The 22,529-nt window shown below is 38.7% G+C and overlaps 2 protein-coding genes across 2 annotated transcripts; both read right to left on the reverse strand.

The window, feature by feature from the left end:
- Window positions 1–743: 743 nt before the first annotated feature.
- Window positions 744–1,598, reverse strand: LOC146383554 (heat shock protein 30-like). Its single transcript, XM_084932583.1, has one exon. The coding sequence runs from the start codon at window positions 1,494–1,496 to the stop codon at window positions 858–860; it is 639 nt and encodes a 212-aa protein (XP_084788709.1). The 5' UTR covers window positions 1,497–1,598; the 3' UTR covers window positions 744–857.
- A 1,493-nt stretch (window positions 1,599–3,091) lies between these two features.
- On the reverse strand, window positions 3,092–4,060 carry LOC146383555 (heat shock protein 30-like). Its single transcript, XM_084932584.1, has one exon. The coding sequence runs from the start codon at window positions 3,802–3,804 to the stop codon at window positions 3,184–3,186; it is 621 nt and encodes a 206-aa protein (XP_084788710.1). The 5' UTR covers window positions 3,805–4,060; the 3' UTR covers window positions 3,092–3,183.
- Between the last annotated feature and the right edge of the window lie 18,469 nt (window positions 4,061–22,529).

The raw sequence follows: 22,529 nt of genomic DNA on the forward strand, positions 1-22,529 counted from the left end.
ACCAATACATGTTGAAGAAATTACTTACTGCACCATTCATGCAAAAGGGAACAATAAAACAAATACTAATAGAAACGATTTTGAGTTCAGGTCATTTGTCTTTAAAAACTTAAAACAGTAAAAACTTTTGTGTAATCTTTTATTTGCCAGATGTATTTATTTTATCTCAAATTAGGGAAATACTATACATCTATTAATTACCTGCATTAGAAAATCTGAACAAAACATTAAAAAAAGACTTTAGTACATTGGGATTAATGAAGTGAAATCTGAAATCCTGATAAAAAGATTCTCCAAATTGAGATATATGGGTATTGCAATAAAAAACAAATGCTAGCTTATAATCTGAAGTCAAAGTTAAAACGTATATTTTACTTGTTTTATATGTACATTATGCAATTTTTACATGTCTTTTTTTAAAGTGACACAGCCTATATGGATATTAATAAAAAAGGCCACAGTGCAGTGACCGTGCTAACGACTGCACCACCATCATGGTTACTTTGAAGTATCTTTCTTGATAATCAATGTTCCTCCCACAGTCCAAGCATATGCTTGATTGTAAGTTGTATAATATGAACATGGATGACATTCATTCTCTGTATGCCACCTATGGCAGCTGGGAGCTGGAGAACATGAATGGATGGAATAGATTATATTATTTATCACTTTCTTTTTCTATCATTTATGTGCTGTATTTTTTTAATGTATGAAATAGAAAAAAAAAAACCCACACAACATGATTCAGTGTTTGTGATGTTTATTTATCATCAGATATAAATCACAATTACACATATAAAAAGAAATTAATATTATTTAAAAAAAACATTTATTTTAAATTAGTATCATTTCATATCTCAGTCCATGTTTTCAGGTTTGTCCTGTGTGCTGCTGTGTGTCTCTGTCCTGCTGTCTTCTGCCTGTGAACACACACTCTGCTGTGCTTTGTCCTCTGAGCTCCTCTTGATAGTCAGCTCTCTCTCAGCCTCTTCAACACACGGAGCTTTGGCTGCCTGGATGTGGAGCTTCCCATCTGGGGACAGGTGGCAGATGATGGCTTGAGGGTTCAGTCCTTCAGGCAGATCAAACTCCTGTCTGAACTCCTGCAGTCTGTAAGAGTACGAGCCTTTCCCGTCCCCCTGCTTCTTCTCTGTCTTTCCACTGACTCTTAGCTTCCTGCCCACCTGCCTGACAGACAGCTCCTCTGGGGAAAAGCCTCGAGTGTCCAGCATCAGAGCAAACTTGTCTCCCTCTTTCTCCAGCTGGACGCCAACTGGCTGCACAGCCATGCTGCTTTGGAAAGGATCTGTCTCCTCCAGGATCCTGTGTTGAAGTTTATCCATCAGCTCCAGACTGCTGCACAGCTCCTGTAGGTTTCTCTGCAGGAGATCCTGCTGGTAGAACAGAGGCTTGATCTCTGGCCACAGACTGAGTACAGGCCAGTAGAAGTCCATGAATGGACTGAGTGCAGACTGGACTCCATGAGAGCACAGCATCTTCAGTGTGTTTAGTGTTGAGTCCTCTTCTTGTGAGATGAAACACTGTTCAGGTGTCTGTTTTCTTCTTGGTGTTGCTTGTCTTGCTTTCTGTCTCAGCAGTGAGACTTTCCCAGTTTATATATACTAACTGGAGGAGTTCCAGAGTCTTCAGGAATGTTCTGGTCTTTGCCACAGATCTCCACTGGGTGGAGCTGTTTCCCAGGAACAGAACCTCATTTTTGCTGCTGGAAAAACTTAAATCCCCATCCATAACTTGAAATATGTACTATTTTTCCCCCAAATTTTCATTTGCTTTGACTGAGAAGAAAAACTATATCTACTAAACAAATATCTGATTCATGCTGATGAAAGACCAGCAGGAAATTGACCTCTTCTTCCTCAGCCCTCAACCTGCTCTCACCAAGACTGAAAAATACACAAAATAAAATAAAGAACAAAACTCTGCATTACTTGAGAAGTATAATATAATACAATATTTACTGGAATATCCATTCTAACCATATATGCAGTGAATTTGTTTTTAACAAGACCATTGATTGAAATACGAATTTAAATGCAAACATTGGAGGTAAGCCTTAGATGTACACCATTTCCCCAGAAGGGGTCCAGAATCTTCAGGAATGTTCTGGTCTTTGCCACAGATCTCCATTGGGTGGAGCTGTTTCACAGAACTTCTGACGTCACTTGTGAACTGAATGCACTTCATGTCTGATGTGAAAAGCTATTTGTCTACTGATCAAAAAATGTTTGGGTTCATGCTGATATTTTTTAAACACTAGTTCAAATCAATTTTATAATCCAAAACATATTATTAAAATCAAATAACACAAACTCCAAATTCTAAGAATGTGTAGAGAAACAGGTGAACATGTTTCAACATATAGCCATTACCACATATATCCACTAGGATGGGTTGTTTCTCAAGAGTGCCGAGTTCACTTAATAATTCTTAATAAGAATATGTTTTTGCAAATGTGTTTTGCTAACTTCAAATAGCATGATGTTAGTAATTATCACATGTGCAGTATATAATTGTTGTTAAATTATATGGTGAAATAGTCTGGCTTGTAAAATATTTGCTCAATTTATCAATACTTGGTATATTCTTCATGTTTGTTTGAAGGCTGTAACTTTCATTTGTTTAATAGATTACTGGAAATTGAAAAGCAACACACACACACACAGAACTTGTGGAAACTAATTGCGCAGTATTTGATTTTTCTTACTTGTGAACTGAATGTTCTGTTGTTCACTTTGACATCGAGTGTTGTCACATTTTTGGAACAGACAATAAGATTGCATGAACTACTCTGAAACCACCTGGTCTATGAAGTGTTAACTCAGATAAAGCCAGGAGCTCATTCATCAAACCCAGATGGTGTTGAATAAAACAACAGCTTTCAGTCTGAACTACCAAATTCAATTTGTCCTCATTTGTTTCTATTTTTATAAGCCATAAAGTTTAGAATTTTAGAGCTGGAGAACTTGGATGCATGGATCACCTCAATAAAACTCCTTCTATCCCCCTCTGTGCTTTTTTTCTTTCTTTGTTTTTAATGTAGGACTTAGAAAGAAAGACACAGAAAACATAGTTAAGCTTTGATAACATTTATTTCTCAACACATGAAAACTGAATGAATATCAATACAAAAACATTTATTTTACATTGGTATCATTTCATATCTCAGTCCATGTTTTCAGGTTTGTCCTGTGTGCTGCTGTGTGTCTCTACCTTGCTGTCTTCTGCCTGTGAACACACACTCTGCTGTGCTTTGTCCTCTGAGCTCCTCTTGATAGTCAGCTCTCTCTCAGCCTCTTCAACACACGGAGCTTTGGCTGCCTGGATGTGGAGCTTCCCATCTGGGGACAGGTGGCAGGTGATGGCTTGAGGGTTCAGTCCTTCAGGCAGATCAAACTCCTGTCTGAACTCCTGCAGTCTGTAAGAGTACGAGCCTTTCCCGTCCCCCTGCTTCTTCTCTGTCTTGCCACTGACTCTTAGCTTCCTGCCCACCTGCCTGACAGACAGCTCCTCTGGGGAAAAGCCTCGAGTGTCCAGCATCAGAGCAAACTTGTCTCCCTCTTTCTCCAGCTGGACGCCAACTGGCTGCACAGACTCTGTCTCCTCCAGGATCCTGCGTTGAAGTTTATCCATCAGCTCCAGACTGCTGCACAGCTCCTGTAGGTTTCTCTGCAGGAGATCCTGCTGGTAGAACAGAGGCTTGATCTCTGGCCACAGACTGCGTACAGGCCAGTAGAAGTCCATGAATGGACTGAGTGCAGACTGGACTCCATGAGAGCACAGCATCTTCAGTGTGTTTAGTGTTGAGTCCTCTTCTTGTGAGATGAAACACTGTTCAGGTGTCTGTTTTCTTCTTGGTGTTGCTTGTCTTGCTTTCTGTCTCAGCAGTGAGACTGTCCCAGTTTATATATACTAACTGGAGGAGTTCCAGAGTCTTCAGGAATGTTCTGGTCTTTGCCACAGATCTCCACTGGGTGGAGCTGTTTCACAGGATTTATGACATCACTTCTTTTCTGTGAAACTATTTGATTACCGCATGTATTTACTAATGTCCATATAGGCTGCCTCAGTGACAAAAACATGTAAAATATATAAATGTGTAATAAGCGTAAATGCTACATATTTCAGATCTGACATCAAGTTTTTATTGTTTACTTTGATTAAGTAAATATTCAGTTACATTATTTAAATTTTTGTTCAAATGTGATATTTAAAAAAACACAACCACAAATCCAAAATCCAAGAACGTCTAGATACTCTTTCATGGTAATTGCAGAACATAGTGCAGTTTGATGCATTTATCACATATAACCAATTTGTGGGGCTGTTTCTCAAGAATACTGACTTCAGTTAATGTTCAATGTAGGATCAGAACTGTACATCTTTAACATACTTTATTAAATTGCTACAGTTGGCTGTTGATAATTATCAGATTTAAAGTATTTATTTATTTATTTTTTGTCAGTCTCAGCTCAAATGATCTGACTTGTAAAATGATTGCGTGTATTAGGGAATTCTTATTTTGTTCTTCATGTTTCTTTGAATTCTGTAGCACTGCATTTGTAAAATAGACTGCTGGATATTAAAAAGCACGGCTCACATAGACCTTGTGGAAACTAAATGCACAGTTTTTAATTTTTTTTAACACCTGAACTGATGAATGTTTTCTTGTTCACTTTGACATGCAGAGCTGTCATTTGTTGGGAACCAACACAAAATTAAAACTACCCACATGGAGTTAAATATTAAGTGGGGTTTTTTTGGTCTGCACAATCAAATCCCATTTTTATTAATTTCTCCAGATTGACAGAAGCAGTAAAACGATTAAATATGTCTGCTTTTTTCTTTAAAGAAACAACAATAATGTTTCTACAAGAATATGAATGTCAGACAAAGCCAAAATTAAAAGTAAAGAAAAAAATCAATTGAAATCATTTAATCTGTTCATTACTGTAAGACTGAATAAATATGTGTATCTTTAAATCTGTCAGACAAAAGTATGTTTATCTTGAAGACCAAATGAGCAATGAAATAATAATCATTTCTGAAATATCCCCTTAATTTAATTTAGCATCATGAGTAAATACTCAGAATGAATTTGTTCATTTCCATTAAATTGCTAAAGTGAAGTTGAGATTATATATCCATCACACAGCTTTTGTGTCTGCCGACAGCATACTCCAGCAAAAGAAGGACTTGTTTGCCTGAACAGGTTTACAGTCAGTCAAAGAGCCAACACAGAGAAAGACAGAAGATCACTCAAGTACACAGTCATAACTTTGTCAAATTTAGAATCACCAGTAAAGTTAACTTGCATGTTGTTGTACTGCAGGAGGAAGCAGCTGAACAGATCCGACACAGATTCAGTGAGAAACTACACACATAAAGTCCCGAACCAGCCAGCTGTAGATTCGCTGTTGCTGTGAGGCCACAGTGAAGAAACTGTGCTAACTACTGCACCATCATCATGGATACTTTGAAGTATCTTTCTTGGTAATCAGGCTTCCTCCCACAGTCCAAACATATGCTTCATTATAGATTGCATAATGTGAACATGAATGACATTCATTCTCTCAGCATTATGAAAGACTGGGAACTCTTCCAGGGTTTCACAGGACTTTTGACATCACTCATATGATTTCTTCATTACAAGTTTTTACCAGTGATTATAAGAGACTACAAAACTACCAAGCTTAGATTTGAGGGAAGCAATATTCACTTATGGTGCGAAAGTTAAACTCAATTTTTAGTGGAAATCATTCAATACAGACCAGACTTTTTTTTTTTTTTGAAAATCGACGACTTTTCACGAGTCTATAAAGAAAATATGAAACACCTCGTCTTCTGTGTTGCTATGTTCTATATATAGGGCCTTTTTATTATTCTTCCAACAGTAATTTGAGGTTTCATCCACTAGATGGCAGGATCTCCTTCCTCATACATGTACTAGCAAAACTTTTGAAATACCTCTGAAATATGTCTTCTATTATACCATATTTGGTAGTGACCCTATTAAATACTAAGCATAAATAAATAAATAAATAAATTTTCCTTGTTATTTTTCAAGTTGTTTGCAGACCTGCTTTGTGATTTCCTGCCTTTTAATTTGCATTTTCCTTTTGTTAAAATAATACTTTCCTACTAGTGGTTTTACAGTTTTATGATTAGAAATGAATAACACAACCATGTGATGTAATGATACACATATAATTGTAACATACTGACTCTAGACTACACAATCCAAGATGTACTCCATGTTTTTTCCAAAGGGTAATTAACATTAAAGCCCTCATCTGGATGTATACTTCTGCACATAGAAACAAATTAACAACTGTTTATGCGTCAAACTAAACAATCACACCAACCGAAATATGTAAAAATATATTTTTAATCAATTAATTATTTGCATGCCTTGTAATATGTTGCATTGATAATTTACAGCACAGAATGTTATTTTTGTCAGATTTTCTAATAGCAGTTTATACCTCTCATCTATCCTTACTTATTTTACCTTTCCTAAGAGTATAGAACAAAGACTAATATGATGATGATGCAGAGAAGTAGGGCAGAAACAGCATGGAGCCAGGTTTTAAACCCACAGTCTTTTCAACATCTACTGTGTCTCTCAAGAAAACAAGACGGATGATGAAACCTCGACTGGCAAATACAGCAGTTTGCTGCTCGGGGATATTGTGTCATGGTTGGTGTCAATATTTTTGACAGATAAAGAGAATATATGATTTTTTGGAGTGGGAAAGATACTTTTTCTTTTTCTTTTTTGTCAAGCATTCACCTTTGGATGAACTCTCAAAAGTGGAGGCAGGATAGAAGTGAGGAGGAGGTGGAGAAGAATGAAAAGTAACAAAAATAGAGGAAGGATGAGGAGGAGGAAGAGGAGGAGAAAGCAAGGCTCCGCTCCAAGTAAATCATCTGCATTGTTCTCCTAATGCTTCTTATACGCACCGACACCCACATATCCTGAAAGTGTCGGGACAGCGCCGCACACACAAAGAGAATCCCAGGCACAAATTCACACTTCCTTGTTACTGTCTTAGTTTGTCCCTCACGGAGATGGTTTTTAATGCACCATAATCCCCCTCGTTCCCTTGAACACATAAAAGACATATCCTTCTATCTGTGTAAGTGGCTCTGACGGCCACCAGCTCATCATAAACACACATGCACACACAAGCGCACACGGCCGCCAGCTCATCAACATGCAGTTATTCCTTTGGCGCGGGATCGCAGGCTGTTAATTGGCTGCCAAGCAGAATGTGTATGTTTCTGTGTGTGTATGTGTGTTTGTGTCTATACTGCAGAGCTGGGGTTGCTTAGAAATTCCCGTCACGTCCGGGAGCCTCGATTAAGACGTTGCTCCAGTTTCGAACAGACAGACATGTGGGGAGGAGGGGAAAGAGGTAGAGAGAGGGAGAGGATGCAGCAGGGGGGAGAAAGATGAGAGAACTCCAGAGGAGTGGGAAGAGAGAAAGAGAGGTGATGAGGCGGGACTCTGCAAAGAACAAAAAAAAAAAGAAAAAGGAAGGAGAAGTGAGAGTGAGAGAGAAGAAGTGAAATACTGCAGTGGTCCTGTGTGTAAGACCTAGAGCAGATAACATACACTCTACTGCCTGTCTTATCACTGTGATAGAGTTGCAAAGTAGAAGACAGTATTTTAGGTATGTGCTGTAGAGTTCCAGCAGTGGGAGTCCTGTTCATCTCCTGCAGATACATTGTTAGGTGACTGGCTCACATAGAACTGACAGTCTCCTGGATTAAACAGCAGTGCAACTGTGCTCAAAAAAGGGGGAAAAAATCTGTTTCCATGATGAAAAAGTGACACATACAAGGACATAAGTCAAGCAAGACTGAAAAGGCTCATTTCAGTCAGAAAAAGTAATTCACTTAGTCTCTGTTAGCAGATGAAGTTGTGTTAAGTGCTCTTCACTGAGAGGAAGCTACAGATATCTGATAAAACATTTAGCAGTTTAAATTAGCTCGCTTTCAGAGTCCGGATCACTTCTGGGTGATGATGACTCTATTACAAAATTGAACTTAGTACGTTTTGCCTTACAGTTCTGTTTGAATGTCATTGTGGAGCGCAAAAACTCAAATGTTTGTTCAATAGCTGGTATCAAAGCTAAGGCTGGTGACCATGCATAGAATATATATATAGTCATGTACAGATATGTTTAGTGCTGGGCGATATGGAAAAAATATTTATCACGATATGAATTATTTTATATCACGATAACAATATATATCACGATATACCACCTGACCTGTGGTCATCTGGAAAGTATGCAGTCTGTAAACAGCGACCACAGAGGGTGCAGTCTTTGTTAATGAAATGGATGGTTACGCTCGTGTAGGGCTGCGTATCTCTGCTCGTCCATAGGTCAGTCATCAAGGCATAATGCACGACACTGCAAACATCCTTCTCTACTTTGGCCTGGCATGCATCATATAAGCGAGGCAACTCAACTTTACTGAAGTGCTTACGACCGGGCATAACGTACCTCGGATCAAGGACTTTGATGAGGTCACGAAAGCTGTCCTTCTCAACTACATAAACAGGAGCCATGCCTTTACAAATGTAACGCGAGATGGCTCCTGTGATTTGTTTATGGCGCTGGAACGTTTTCTCATACGGCGTGCCTTGTGCGAAAGACTGCTGTATCTTCAGCTGGCTATAGTTTTTCTTTTCCCAACTTGCTCCCATCGTTCCACAACTTGGTTTAGCTCGGATTTTCTGGATTCTTGAGTTTTCTTTTTCGTGGACCTTCTGTAGGTGATAGAAGAGATTTGTTGTGTTGCCATCGGGTGCAGGAATAGTTTTATAGCATAGCTTGCAAATGGGCGTCTTCTGCTCCGTGTTGGTGCTGTTGAACCCAAAATGTAACCAAATCACAGACGTACCCCCTCTTTTTTCGGTAAAAGTGCTTCTTCTTGGGCTGCCTGTGTAGCTGTCTCTGCCTGTTGTATGTCCAGGCATGAAACTGCAACCTGTCGCACGTCCATTGTTTTAAGTTACCGTAAAGCATGTCGCAAATCCGGGTGCACGTAAAGCAGCACCATGTCGCAAAACCACAAGACGGAGTTTCTTTGCAAAAAATATCATACTTTATTTTCTCTTGCATAAAGTTAAGAGTATGTATAGTGAGAAGGCAACACTAATATATTTGCCACAGGCTATTTAATGATATATTTTATGTAATAATTTATAAAATTAGGTTAGAAACGATAGAAGACAAATGGCATGATAGACACTTTTCTATCGTCCACACGATATATATCGTCATATCGCCCAGCACTAGATATTTTTATGAAGATTAGTACAACAGTGGTATCTTTATCATGATGTCAGGTCACAGTTCATCATCTAAAGCAAAGCAACCAAAATATTGCTTTCAAAACAAATGCTTGATTATTTCTGTGTTATGCAGTCAGGTTTCAGGTATACGTGTATCCTAACAGCTCCATTCTGCAGTCAAACTAACTAATGTCCATAACATAAATTGCCAGAATCCTTACGTTTTTCAGAAGAACCACGTGCTTCTGCATTGATGAACAGGCAGAAAAACTAAATCTGAAAGAAAATCTGGAATTCGGAGGGCACAGAAATAGTTTCAGAGCCAAGTGAGTGACAGAGAGAGAAGATTAGGTGAAAAGGGAAATAAGAAAAAAACAAATACACAAGAAGCCCAAGATTACTAAAAGATATGCTCAGATGCAGAAAGAAGAGAAAGAGCAGGCTGCCCATTATAGATTATAAATGGGCAGATAGATTATAAACTTTTACGGCGCTCTAATAAATCCTTGAGAGACTACTGGATGAATCTATGTCACACATATGTACTGAGTCAGTCAGCACATACTGTAACAACACATACACAACATAAGATTTTACTAGACATCCCCTGTTATGTAATCATGCCAAAGAGAGAGAGAGAGAGAAACAGAAAGAGGCACTAATCAGACACCACACACTTCTCACAGCTGTCTGTCAGACGCTGACAGGGGCCATGTTGCTCTTTCCAAGCTGTGACATCCAAATGGCTTGTTTTGTTTTTACGTTGACATGTTGCCATTCTTTATTATTCATGCAGTCAGATGGTGGCAGTAGACCACAACGGCTCAGATGCTTTAAAACAGACAAAGCTTTATGTATGATGAGGCTGAGCTGATGAAAAGTACGTAAGATCAATTGCCCAGGTTTCCAGTTCCAAAAGGAAAGACACTAACACTGACTCTTATCAAATAAACCCAGAGAAATCAGATTCTTCTTACTTAATTCATATTCAATTCTATCTTGCCAACTAGCCTCGCTGATTACCTTTTTAAAGATTTCCCCCTAACAGAGAACAGGGGTTAAGGGCCGTTGTCCTTCTCTGCTGGTGACCTTGATCCTCTCATTTTTTTTTCTATTTGAAAAATAAAATTGACTGCTGCCCTCTCTCTGTGAGGGTGTGTGTATGTGAAGAACTGCAGCCTAAGTGATCTTAACATGCTACCGTGTTTGTTTGATGGAGGATAATTAAATAGGTAATAGAACCCAGCCTGCTCTCATCGCTATCGATTCATTTGCAGCACTCAGACACACAGAAACACACACACTCGGCCAATACCCCAAAGCCTCAGGTCTCTACAAGTAGATGTCTGATACTCCCACATCAGCTATCAGCAGCCTTTCATGTTTCAACGGGCTTATTTAACCTAATCCATATTAGCCTTCATCCTCAGCCCTGTAGTGGGCCAAATCTATACATAACCCTTTAAGGAAAAAGGATTTGTCTGATGAACAAATGACCCTGCAAAAGAGCCATGCTCAGTCCCAAGCATTCTCCATTCTTGAAATTCAGAAATTTAAAGCAACGATGTGATCGACACAGAAGATGCGGAAGTTTTATTATTGATAAAATGCTCTCAAATTCCCATTCTCTCCCAGTCTGCTTGTGTGGCAGCAAACATTGTCATTGTTAATCCCCAATAATAGAATAGCTGGGATACATTGCAAAGTGTCAATAAAAACAGAAGGCAGAATGTCTCAAAAGGTTGGGACATGGTCACCTTATTTTAGCAACAGAGTGTAAACCTCTGGGAACTGAGGAAACCAGTTGCTAATGTTGTCCTGTTCTTTTGGTGCCCCATCCCAGCATTTTTGAGACTTGATGCTGCCATTAAATTCAGATCAAGGTTTCATACAGAAAAAATTAATTTCCTTTTTTTCATTTCTCTCTGATGATAAAGTGCCTGTTGTGTTTGCCTTTTCAAAGTGCATCATTTAATTTAACACGAGTGTCATAAACCACAACGTGGTTCTTTGCTCCATACAAGCCTTTGTTCTCTACATGTGTGTGCCTTTGTTCTCCATAATGTGTTTTGTTTGTCCATATCTGTATGACAATGATTAGCGTTGATGGATGATAGTGACCTAATAATTGTGACAAGGACACAACATTAACATTGAAGCTGGGACAATGGTAGTGCAGCTGTGTGGCCACTGCATTATTCAGACAGGATGGCTAACGGAGAAAGAAGGGGAAGGGGAGAAAATGGGAAGTAGGAACAAGAGGAGACAGGAAGGAAGGATGAGAGGAGAAGGAGGGAATGGGAACAGGGCTAGGTGTGCAGCAATTTAGATATGAAAATAGACTGGTGGAAGGAAGGAGCATAGATACATATAGTATAGTACAGAGAGGTGCTTGTGATAGGGCTAACAGATATTTAAGACCTCAACCAACAAAAAGAAAGGAGATGAAATTGTCTCTGACGACTGTCTATAGTCAGACATCCATCCATTTTCTAACCCTTACCTAGGTCTTGGCCACATGGGACAGCAGTCTAAGCAGAGATGTCCAATGTCATGTGTACAATTTTATTCGACATACATCCATTTTTTAACTGCTTAACCAAAGTCACAGAGGAGCAGGAGCATTTCCCAGCCAATCACCAGTCCATTACTGGGCCAAGACAGAGAGACAGCCAACCATTCAATGTCACGGTCACAAAGGACAGTTTCCAAATGACGAGTGAGGCAACAATGCTAACCACTTCAACACCTATCTTAGATACTAGATACTGCTGCAAATATACCACCATTGCTAAGGCCGACAATGAAACAAAATATAATAATAATGTTCATTGTGACCAAAACTCTATCAGTACACACAAGCCCCCACCAGCCCCACCTACACACACAAACTCATTCCTCACAACCCCTCACCCTCTCTCTCATAACAACTAAAACCACAGGGACACCTAGATAAAGCCCCTCTTTGGCACAGTACTGATGGTATCACTGGTGTCTTTTAACAAGATATAAGACAAACAGGACCCAGAGGAATGGTTTATTGATCGTAACACAGTATCTGTTCACTCCATCTCCATCATAATTTAGAACAAATATAAAACATATCATCTACTTCATCTCCATGTTGATCAAATTTGATTATCAGTTTAGTCTGTAACACATCAGGTTAGAAGGTGTTTGGTCACTGAGATCAATGGGGTTCAGTATTGCAGTTCCTGTCTTTGGTCCTATCATGGTCTATTTTGGGTTTAGCTATATGTTAAATTTTTTGGTCTGTCTTGCCTTTGGTGTCAGTGAGCTGATAAAATATGCATGGTTTGGACTTTTCACCTTTCCGATTTTTATTCCTTGTATAAATCAAAGGAAAATGGAGCCTTTTATGGCTGGAGCTCATCCATGTTTGATGTGCAGCCAGGAGGGAGACCTAGATAATAGAAGCTATCAGAGACATACAGCGCTCTGCGTGTGTGCGTGCATGGGCGTGTGCATGCATGGACGAGTGTCTTTCCTCTTTCGGATTCTCTTCTATTCTGAGGCATTAATGGACTCGAACGCGTAGACTTCCAGATGTTCTGACATGGAGATTAATTGGTTTTCATACACATGCACAAACATGCACACAATATGTGCTTTTAATAACTGTATTTAAAATGTGACAGTAGTAACATTCAACAACGTGAGTGGAATCTGCCACGGCGGCAAATGAGGTCAAGCAGTCAGGAAGTTGGGATTCTCGTATTTCAGTTCAAGCTGTTAAACCTCACAAAGACATTTGAATTGTGTGCCCAGAAAGCCCCCCCCCCCCTATTAAAGCTTAGAAATCATTCAGTCATTACTTATCTATTCATACAAATTCAGCCATTCAAAGTAATTCAAACAGTCATTGATTTTTCTGCCAGGGATACTACAAAATAAGAGGAAATTACCTTGAGCAAAGTGATCAAAGCAGCACAGCGATGAGCGATTCATCAGCAGCTGTGGATAATAACTAATCGTCTGCAGGGACTGATCTCATAGAAACTTCACTCTTATCTCTGCTTCTGCATTTTGTCATTGCTCTTGGCTAGCACTTGCTGTGTGAGAAAATCAATAGTCATTTTAGAAACATGACTTAATAATGACTTATTGCACACTGTAGTGAGCAGTAGTTGAATTAAGGTCAAAGACTGAACAAGCACTTCTTTTAGATTTATGCTCATATGTAACTTGTAATAGCCATTATTCTTGGAAACTGAAGAAAACCTTTGTTTCAAACATGCTCGCTGTTAACCTTTTCAAATTCTTTGGAAATTTGTTAAAAATATAGTTAAAGAAGATAAAGTAACTGGCTACGTTTAAGCACCTGGAATGGCAAACTAGCTGAGACTGACTCCTGAATCCATGGTTGGAATGACTGGCTCTGTGTCAGTCAAGATGAGCACAACCATGCAATATACACTCACCAGCCACTTCAGAGAACGTGTGCCTTGTTGATGACCAAGATCAGAGGAGAATGTCCAGAATACTTCCAAAGTAACTACAGCAACAGTAACTCAAATAAACAGTTGTTACAATCAAGAGCATCTCTGAATGCAAAACCCCAGGAGGTCCAAACAATTATTAGCAAGATGTACCTAATAAAGTGTACAGTGAGTGTAAACAGTAAGCATGTGGCAGTAAAAGTAAGGACAATCGTTTTTTTGTTTGTTTTCTTTGTAATCATTATTCGTATTGGATGAAGTAACGTCAATTCCATCTTAAATTTTAAGATGAAATACAAACCTCTACCTAAGGTGGTTCAAGTGAAAGCCTTTGGATGGTTCAATTTATCTACTCATCCATTCTTCCATCCACTACAGTGTGCCACACTGCACTGCTGGTGTTATCTACATGTTTTTAATGGAAAATTTAACGGCAATTGAAGTGAACGTACCCCACCCATCAAATTCACTGTATGAGCATTAAAGAGACAGGATTGGAAAGAGAGCAAATTCATTAGACATATATGATGCGTGGCGTGTAGAGCATGTTAAATTAACAGCTGTTGCCATACGGATAAACAGAGTGAGGGAAAAACTGTTCCAAACAGAAATGGGAGATACACACATGTGCACTTACTTTTTATTGAAATACAATTTCCAGGTGATGCATTATAGTCATTAGTCTGTCTGTGCTGAGCATGGGGAATATTAAGACAGATGGGTTGTTTTTCACCCAAACTAAGGCATTCTCACACTCATTTACTCCAGTTTATACATATCCAAGAAAAATCACAAATTTCCATATTATGTACTATAAAAGGTTTTGGTGCAGTACAAGTTTGCTACTGTTGTTGTAGATTTTTCTTTTCTTCTTCTTCTTTTTTATATATTGAATACGAGTTCTGAATTGTGAACTCTAACTGAGCTTACCAAAAACTTCTGAAAAAAAAATAATAGGGCACATTAGAGCAATCTGATTGTTTTTAATGACCAGATATCAACCTGGTCAATTAAAAAAAAGAACAACACTTTAATATACTTATTTAAAGTAAGAGACTGATACACAAATGTGCAGTTATTGCACTTTATTGATAATCTCTATATACAAAAATCATGCATGCCCTGATTACAACAGGAAGGAACTGCCTTACATTGTTTAGTGAAAAATTCTCATGATATTCTAATTAAACTGTTAGGTTAACTGTAGTCCCTAGATCAACTAATCAGGCAAGAGAAACTGACAAAATAATAACAGATCCATTCATCTCTTTAAGTTTTTTATTAAATCAGTGCTTGCAAAATTGTGATGGATGCAGTCATACAGATCAACTTAACTTAAATCTACTGTTATTACAGCAAAAAAGAAAGTGACTAAGGTCATTTACATGGAAAATGTATGGCAAGCAGACGCTGTGGAGGATAATTCCCTTCCAGCTCTCAGCGGGTAATGTCAAAATAATTATCAGACGAGACAGCTCAGTAGGCAGGCAGCACCTCTTCATTATAGAGTAAGGTTGAGGAGGCTAACAACCTCCAAATGTAGTAGTATACACTATACAAGGTCCAACATGTAACTTTCTAAATCTTTTTCATTTTTAATCCTCATTTTTAATGTTTTTTTTAAATACACCTCTCTTATATGACCAACTCACCAAATAATGTGGACCAGAATGGGATGAGGGTGAGAAGAAAAAGAATAGCACATGGGAATGTACAGTCATGGTGAAAAGAAAGTACACCCTTGGTCAATTCTTGGGTCTTAGAAAATAAAATAAATTTGGTCTGACATGAACAACAACGCATGGCATATTACACGCTGTATTTATATGTTTAACAAACCAAATAAACTTTGGTATACAGAGAAGTTCATGGTTGACTCAATGACTGCAAGGTGCTCAGTTGACTGCAAAACCAGCCCAACTCATTACACCTCCATCACTGTGTTTGACAGTTGGTATGAGGTGTTTGTGCTGATATGCTGTGTTTGGTTTTCACCAAACATGACACTAATTATTGTGATGAGTCATTTGGACCATGTTTGGTTCAAATGACAAATGAGAACTCTTGTGGTTGGGTCATATACAATTTTGCAAAGCTAGCCATGCTGTTATGTTTTTTTTTAGAGAGAGGAGGCACACCTTTCCAACAAGCCATACTTGTTCAGTCTTTTGCTAATTGTATACGGTCATGAACTTTAAAATCTAACATCCCAACTGAGGCCTGTAGAATCTGAGATGCAGCTCTTGGTTTTGTTTTGTTTTGTTTTTTTTAAGCATAAACACGATCTGTCTTTGGGGTGAATTTTCTGGGATGGCCACTTTCAGAAGATGGTCAACTGTCTTGAATGTTTTCAGCCTGTGAACAATCTTTCTTACTACAGAATTTTGGACTTCAAACTGTTTGAAAATGGTCTTAATACCACACTGCTCCAACAATTGCCTTTTTAAGGATCATTGCTGATGTCTAACCTCCTTTGCACTGGCTCCAGAACTGTCTTCTTTTATACATGCGCTCACATTTGCTGATGATCAGTTAATTATGTGCTATTTAAGCTCTTAATACTTAAGCAATCAGTAAGGGTGTACTTAATTTTTCACACACGGCTTCTGCATTTTGGCTTAATATTTGCTAAATAAATAACACAGTCACAGTAAAATATTTCATGTTTTGTTAGTTTTCTAAGGCTGTATTTAACTAATTGTAAGACAAGTTAAGTACCAGTTTATTTGTATTGTACCTGTATGGTATACTGTACTGAGATATAAAACCTTGCGATTTAAAGAGGGTATCATTTAAAAAAACAAAAAACAAAACATGCGCCTGGTTAATACCAATCAACTAGATAAGATAATTTAACAAAAAATACAGATAAGTAGATTTTTTTTTTTATTATACAGTATTTTGGTTAACGTATTGCAGTCAGTGTCATCCTTTCCCATAGAATTTATGTGCTTCTAAGAGACTTGTCAATAAACTTTTTTTTAAAGATTCAGAAAGTGTGTGAGCAGTTAAATTGAGTTTGTTTGAGTGATGGACTTTATTAGACCTGGAAAATGGCTTCTGCCTTTGTTGTGGCTGCTGTGCATGTGTGGTATTGTAGTTGTTATTAATACATTACCTCCATGTGTCTTAGGTTAACAACACTTTCATATCGTGTCCTTTACTGACCTTGCACACACATGCATGGGTGAACATACACAAATTTGAGCACAGACAGTTCTCCAAAGGGAGCTCACGTTAGGGACATTTCTGCTCATATGATTGACTACTTTGAATAAGGGACCTTGGAAAAACATCTGGGTAAGTGACAAATATGCCCCCCTGGCTGCCTTTGTATGAAGGAGACACACACTGTGTGTGTGTGTGTGTGTGTGTGTGTGTGTGTGTGTGTGTGTGTGTGTGTGTGTGTGTGTGTGTGTGTGTGTGTGGATGCGTGATGGCGCAAGAGAGAAAGAGAGAGAGGGAGAGAGAGAGAGAGCGAGAAAGAGAGAGGTAGAGAGAAAGAGATCAGTGTGTGTGTGTGTGTGTGTGTGTGTGTGTGCTGCATTATCTCCAGTGCTACACAAAGACTTGCCAGACGGCTACCACTGGCAAGGTTTTTGTGTGTGCTTGTGTAGGTGTGTGTGTGTGCATGTAAAATGTGTGTCCTTGCCAGCCACTTGACATCACACAGCCCTCTCGTGGCAGGCTTCTCGGATCAGTAGCAGAATGGATAAGGCTATTTACCAGCATCTTATTTGGTCAGGGTCAGACCTCCAGTAACAGTTTAATAGGTGTTGAGGGTGGCTGCTACATGGAGGAGAGCAGCTTTATCTGTCCACATATATACAACACAGTGTGTGTTTTTATGTGCCTGGGAAGTGGTTTAAAAAAAGAAGTTTTAACTACCAAGAAATATATTATACATATCATTCATTTTTGCATTCAGCTGTGTCTGTGCCCCCGTCAGTCTGCTGTTTAATTCCATTCAATTCCCTGAGATGCTTTCAATTGTAAGGTAAAATAGAAAGACCCCACAATAATAATGTTTACAAATACAGCACACACATATTATTTGGGAATAAACATAAAATGAACATGTCAAAGTCTTTAACAAAGAAAAAACTTCAAGTAGTTAGGTTTCAGTTCTGAGGATTAGACCCTTTGGGGAAAAGGGTCCCCAAAGGGAACATCACCTTCAATGAAATATCCAACACAGAAACAGACACATTTAGACCCTCTTACAGACTAAATAGAAATATATGCATATACCCTCAGACATGCCTACATTGCTACATACTTAGACAGATACATTCACAGACACATGCAATCACACCTACGCTGACAGCTAAGGTTCTGCTGAAGGTCATTCATAATGATTAAAGAGGCATCTCTGCAATGATTTTTAAATGACCCTTGGGACACTGTGACCATTGACACCTCTTCAAGAGAAAATTACTTTATCGTGCCCTGGGACACCTGAATTTAGACTGACACAGTGACAGTCTAACAGACATATAAGCATTTAAGAGCAGACTGGAGGAAAAAACGTAAAGCCAAATGAAAACACAGGGAGAGTCACACAGAGTCATGCACATAATGTCATGAATGATATGAAAATGTGTAGGGGTGTAGTGGTGGGTAAGCTTGAGCTGGTAAAAACACAGAGGGGGGACAGACGAACACAAGGGCAAGTATGTGAAGACATGCATTCATACAAAGACGTAAGAGACAGCCTGGACTAGCCCAAAGCCAGAAACCCATCCATCCAGTCCGAGAACAATCCCAGTCAGCACCAGTGGGAATATAGCCCCAGTTCAATCCCAGCACACACTCATACACTCACACACACCCTGCAGCTCTATTCTTCAAGCCGCTGATACAGAGGTTTTGGTAATAGCCATGCTGATGGTGTGATGGCTAATTTCACCTTCATGCGTTTGGTGTGTGTGCGCGTGTGATAATCACCTTGAGCCATGCAGGTAGTGGATTCCCCCAGAGATCAGCTCGGTTTGATTTGACACAACACACCTCACATGCACACACATACACAACACTTTAGTGCTGATATTAACATATAAACTAGCGTGGCTTTATTAGAACTGAGAATCACCTTCACACGCCATTCAAGGTTATCACAAAAATTATTAATAGTGCGTAGGCGTATGAGGGATGTTTTACAATATCTGTTGTAGGGGATTAGGATATTGAGCTATTACCTGTCTTTAGGTTCTATCTTTAATTTCACAGTTTCTCCAAAAAAAGCTTGTGTTACCGAAGAATTGACCTCAAGTGTTAATTAAATTAAATAACCATTGTGTCTACAGTAGACTTTTGAGGATAAAACATTCTCATGCAAACAGGTATGCTTACTGAATAATTTCACTATGTTAATTGCTGGCAAGGCTTTCACATCATTGTCTGCTTTGTGTGAGAGTAATCACACAATAAAATGAGTTGCTGACATCAGCAGCTAATTTCACTGCATCTAACAGACACATCATTACCAAGGCTTGCATCATCATGCTTTAAAAACATAATACATTTTACAGAACCTCACAGCTCATTATCACTATAACCTGGCAATGAACTGCATTTTTCTGGATTCTTTCCCCAGCCTACGATGTAGCATTGTCAATAGCTTAGTACAAAGACTGCAGGTGTGATTTTTTAGGATGCCTGTCTTTACTTGGGCAGTGTTTGATTTTCTCCTTGGATCAGCAACTGTCTATGTATTCATTTATCCATCTGTTTCTACCCCCCACACTCCACCTAGACAAAGAGAAAAAAACTGGTAACTAGCTCCCTTGTTACCCTGTCAGTTGGTATCTTAACAAATAAAGCATGTCTAATTGCATTGCTGGGAAACATCTTGGAGTAATTACATGTCCACTGAAAGTAGCCCATTACAATCAAACCAGCAAGCGATGAAAACACAGACAAAAACAGAGTACATTGCAGTAAATGCAGTTTGGTCAATTAACTGGTCAATATCAACTATAATACAATTAGGAAACACACAGGGACATCCTTGTGATTTAATTAGTAAGAGAAACTTGTTTCATTTATTGCTGCTGACTGTTTTTATATGCAGTTTGCCACTTTCCTTGAGGTAACCTCACAAACTGCATGGTAATATATTTAAAGTCTCTGGGGTCTCACAGATGGGCTACAACAGCAGAGGACCACACCAGGTGCCACTCCTGTTGGCTAAAAACAGAAAATTGAGATTAAAAGTCACTAAAACTGGACAATGGAGGATGAAAAACAATGTCTGGCTTTGTTGACTCTTGATATCTGGTGTAGGGACTATTTTCTTGTCACACTTAGTACCAACTGAGCATTGTTCACGTGTCACAGCCTGCCTTATTATGGTTGCTCACCATACCAATCACCTTTTATCGTCACGCTGTACCCACCTTCTGATGGCTGCTTCCAGCAAGGTAACACGCCATATCACAATGCTATCAAACTCACAATCACATCAAACTGGCTTCTTGAACAAACAATGAGTTCCCTGAACTTAAGTGACCTCGACAGTCACCAGATGTCAGTCAAGTCAATCACCTTTGGTATGTATTGAAATGGGAGATTCACATCAGGGACGGATGACAAATCTGCAGCAACCATGCAATGCTATTGTGTCAAAATGGAACAAAATCTCTGAGGAATATTTCCAGCATGCTGTTGAATCTATGCACAATGAATCAGGATGTTCATGAAGGCAACAGGAGGATACAGCATGGTGCTAGCAATTTAAATTTCATATTTTTGGAGGAGTTTTCTTTATGCTGTGTTTTCTGTTTCCTATTTTGTGGGATTTGTTAAGAAAGTGCAGAGACTTAACCATTTAAATTAATGATGACATTTTGCAATAACCTATGAACTAAATACTCATTGAGACATTTCTGTATTTAATAGGGGAAATACTAAATTGTAATATCTTGACTTAGACAAATATCTGGTGAGATCAAAGGGTGGCACTTTTTGCTGTTTTGATTATTTGGGTTTCTTTTGTAGACATATGACTACGGTATCTCACCGAGTCAACCATGACTTCCTCTGAATACCAAAAGCATTCAGAGTCAAATGTGAGTCTATATGTCCAAAAGCTAAAGCTTGGCCACAACCGTGTCATGCAACAGGATAATGATGTATAACTATGTCATGTATCAGGAACTCTACAACAGAATAGCTGAAAGGAAAAAAAAAACAAACATATTGCAGTGGCGTATAGTCAAAGTCCAGATCTCATGCTGTCTGACATGCTGTGTCAAAATTAGAAATGGCACGATATCACTTTTTTATGTGCAATACCGATACCGATATCATTAATTTGGATATCTGCCGATACCGATATAAATCCGATATAGCGTATTTTATAATCAATAAAATGTTTTTTTTTTTTAAATATTATGCTGCATTTTGTATAAGTTCATACTGTTATACCTTTGTGCAAAAAATACACTGCACCCAAAATATTTCATGGTTCAGCAACACTGATCAATTTAATAAACTTAAACCTACACCATCCTCCCTATTCTGGTATTTTAAAGAGTACTTAGTGGAAATATTAAGCAACCTAACTAATAGGGTTGCCAACTCCTAGCAAAAAGAAAAAAAATAGGGAACCACCCCCTGCCCTCTGCCTCACAATGCTTAATTGACGTAATTGACTTTAATTTAATGCACGTGTAAAAAAAAAAATGCACAGAAATCAATTATTTTTCTACAATAATTAAATAGATTCAACATCTTTCTTCAACAGAATTGCAGACTGCACAGATGGTATCTTCCCAAAGGAAAAAGTGCTATAGTGCTATAGTGTTATAAATTTGACTTAATAGTTACTATATACAGTAATGGACTTCTATACATTTTACATCAGATGAAAACTTTGGTTGTAGGATTCAGATAATTATTTATTAAAAGCTAGACATGACAATTAGAAAGAAAAGTATCTATTTTTGCCCCCCTTTCCCTGTTAATGCCCTACCTGCCCCCCTGGCAAAATTTTGCTGGGCCCTGCACAGTTACCAGCCGTCAACTACATAGAAAAGGATCCTGGTGTAGAAAGTAATATTAAATAAATTCTAACAACTGCTTATTAAGCTTAAACGTGCTGCTGTTGTTTATCTGCTGATTTCCTCTTTCTGGCGCAAAGTGAGCGATAAACAAACAAGAGAGACGGGAGTCGCGACAGAAAAGCCGATCAGCTGATCATTGATCAGTTTCATGATTGAAGTAGCAGCAGGAGAGGGGGAGAGAGAGAGAGAGGCAGTCGCTCCATAAATCGGTTGTTAAGCTTAACGTGGGGATGCTTTACGAACATTCAGAGATGAACTTACACACTTGCTTTACTTCTCTCTGGGATAACTTCCTCTGAGATGAAATGCCGGTTTGGTAGCGAGGCTCCAAATGCTCAACCAGACCGCCAACAGGTCTGGCACGCCACAGCCGCTCTATCACGTGACGCATACTGCTCCGACGGCTAAGGTTATGAGCTGAGTTACGCCATGTCGCAAGTTTTGTGAATTGCTTTTGTGATATGTAATGGATCGGATTACATTTTTTATTTCTCTCTGATATCCGATCCAGTAATTTAGGTCAGTATCAAATCGGTCCATCTCTAGTCAAAATTGAAAAATATAAAACGAGATAATATGAAAGATTTATATTCTCACTGGACACCACCTTTTATCTTGCTAGCACCAGGTTATATCCATTATTGCCTTCGTAACTGGCTTAATTCTTTGAGAGCT

This window comes from Perissodus microlepis, chromosome 7 (genome assembly GCF_051167445.1).
Source record: "Perissodus microlepis isolate ML-2025 ecotype Zambia chromosome 7, ASM5116744v1, whole genome shotgun sequence".
NCBI classification, from domain to species: domain Eukaryota; kingdom Metazoa; phylum Chordata; class Actinopteri; order Cichliformes; family Cichlidae; genus Perissodus; species Perissodus microlepis.

Excerpts from the sequence above, each read along its gene's own strand:
- LOC146383554 (XM_084932583.1), bottom strand. The coding sequence starts at position 1,496 with ATGCTGTGCTCTCATGGAGTCCAGTCTGCACTCAGTCCATTCATGGAC.
- LOC146383555 (XM_084932584.1), bottom strand. The coding sequence starts at position 3,804 with ATGCTGTGCTCTCATGGAGTCCAGTCTGCACTCAGTCCATTCATGGAC.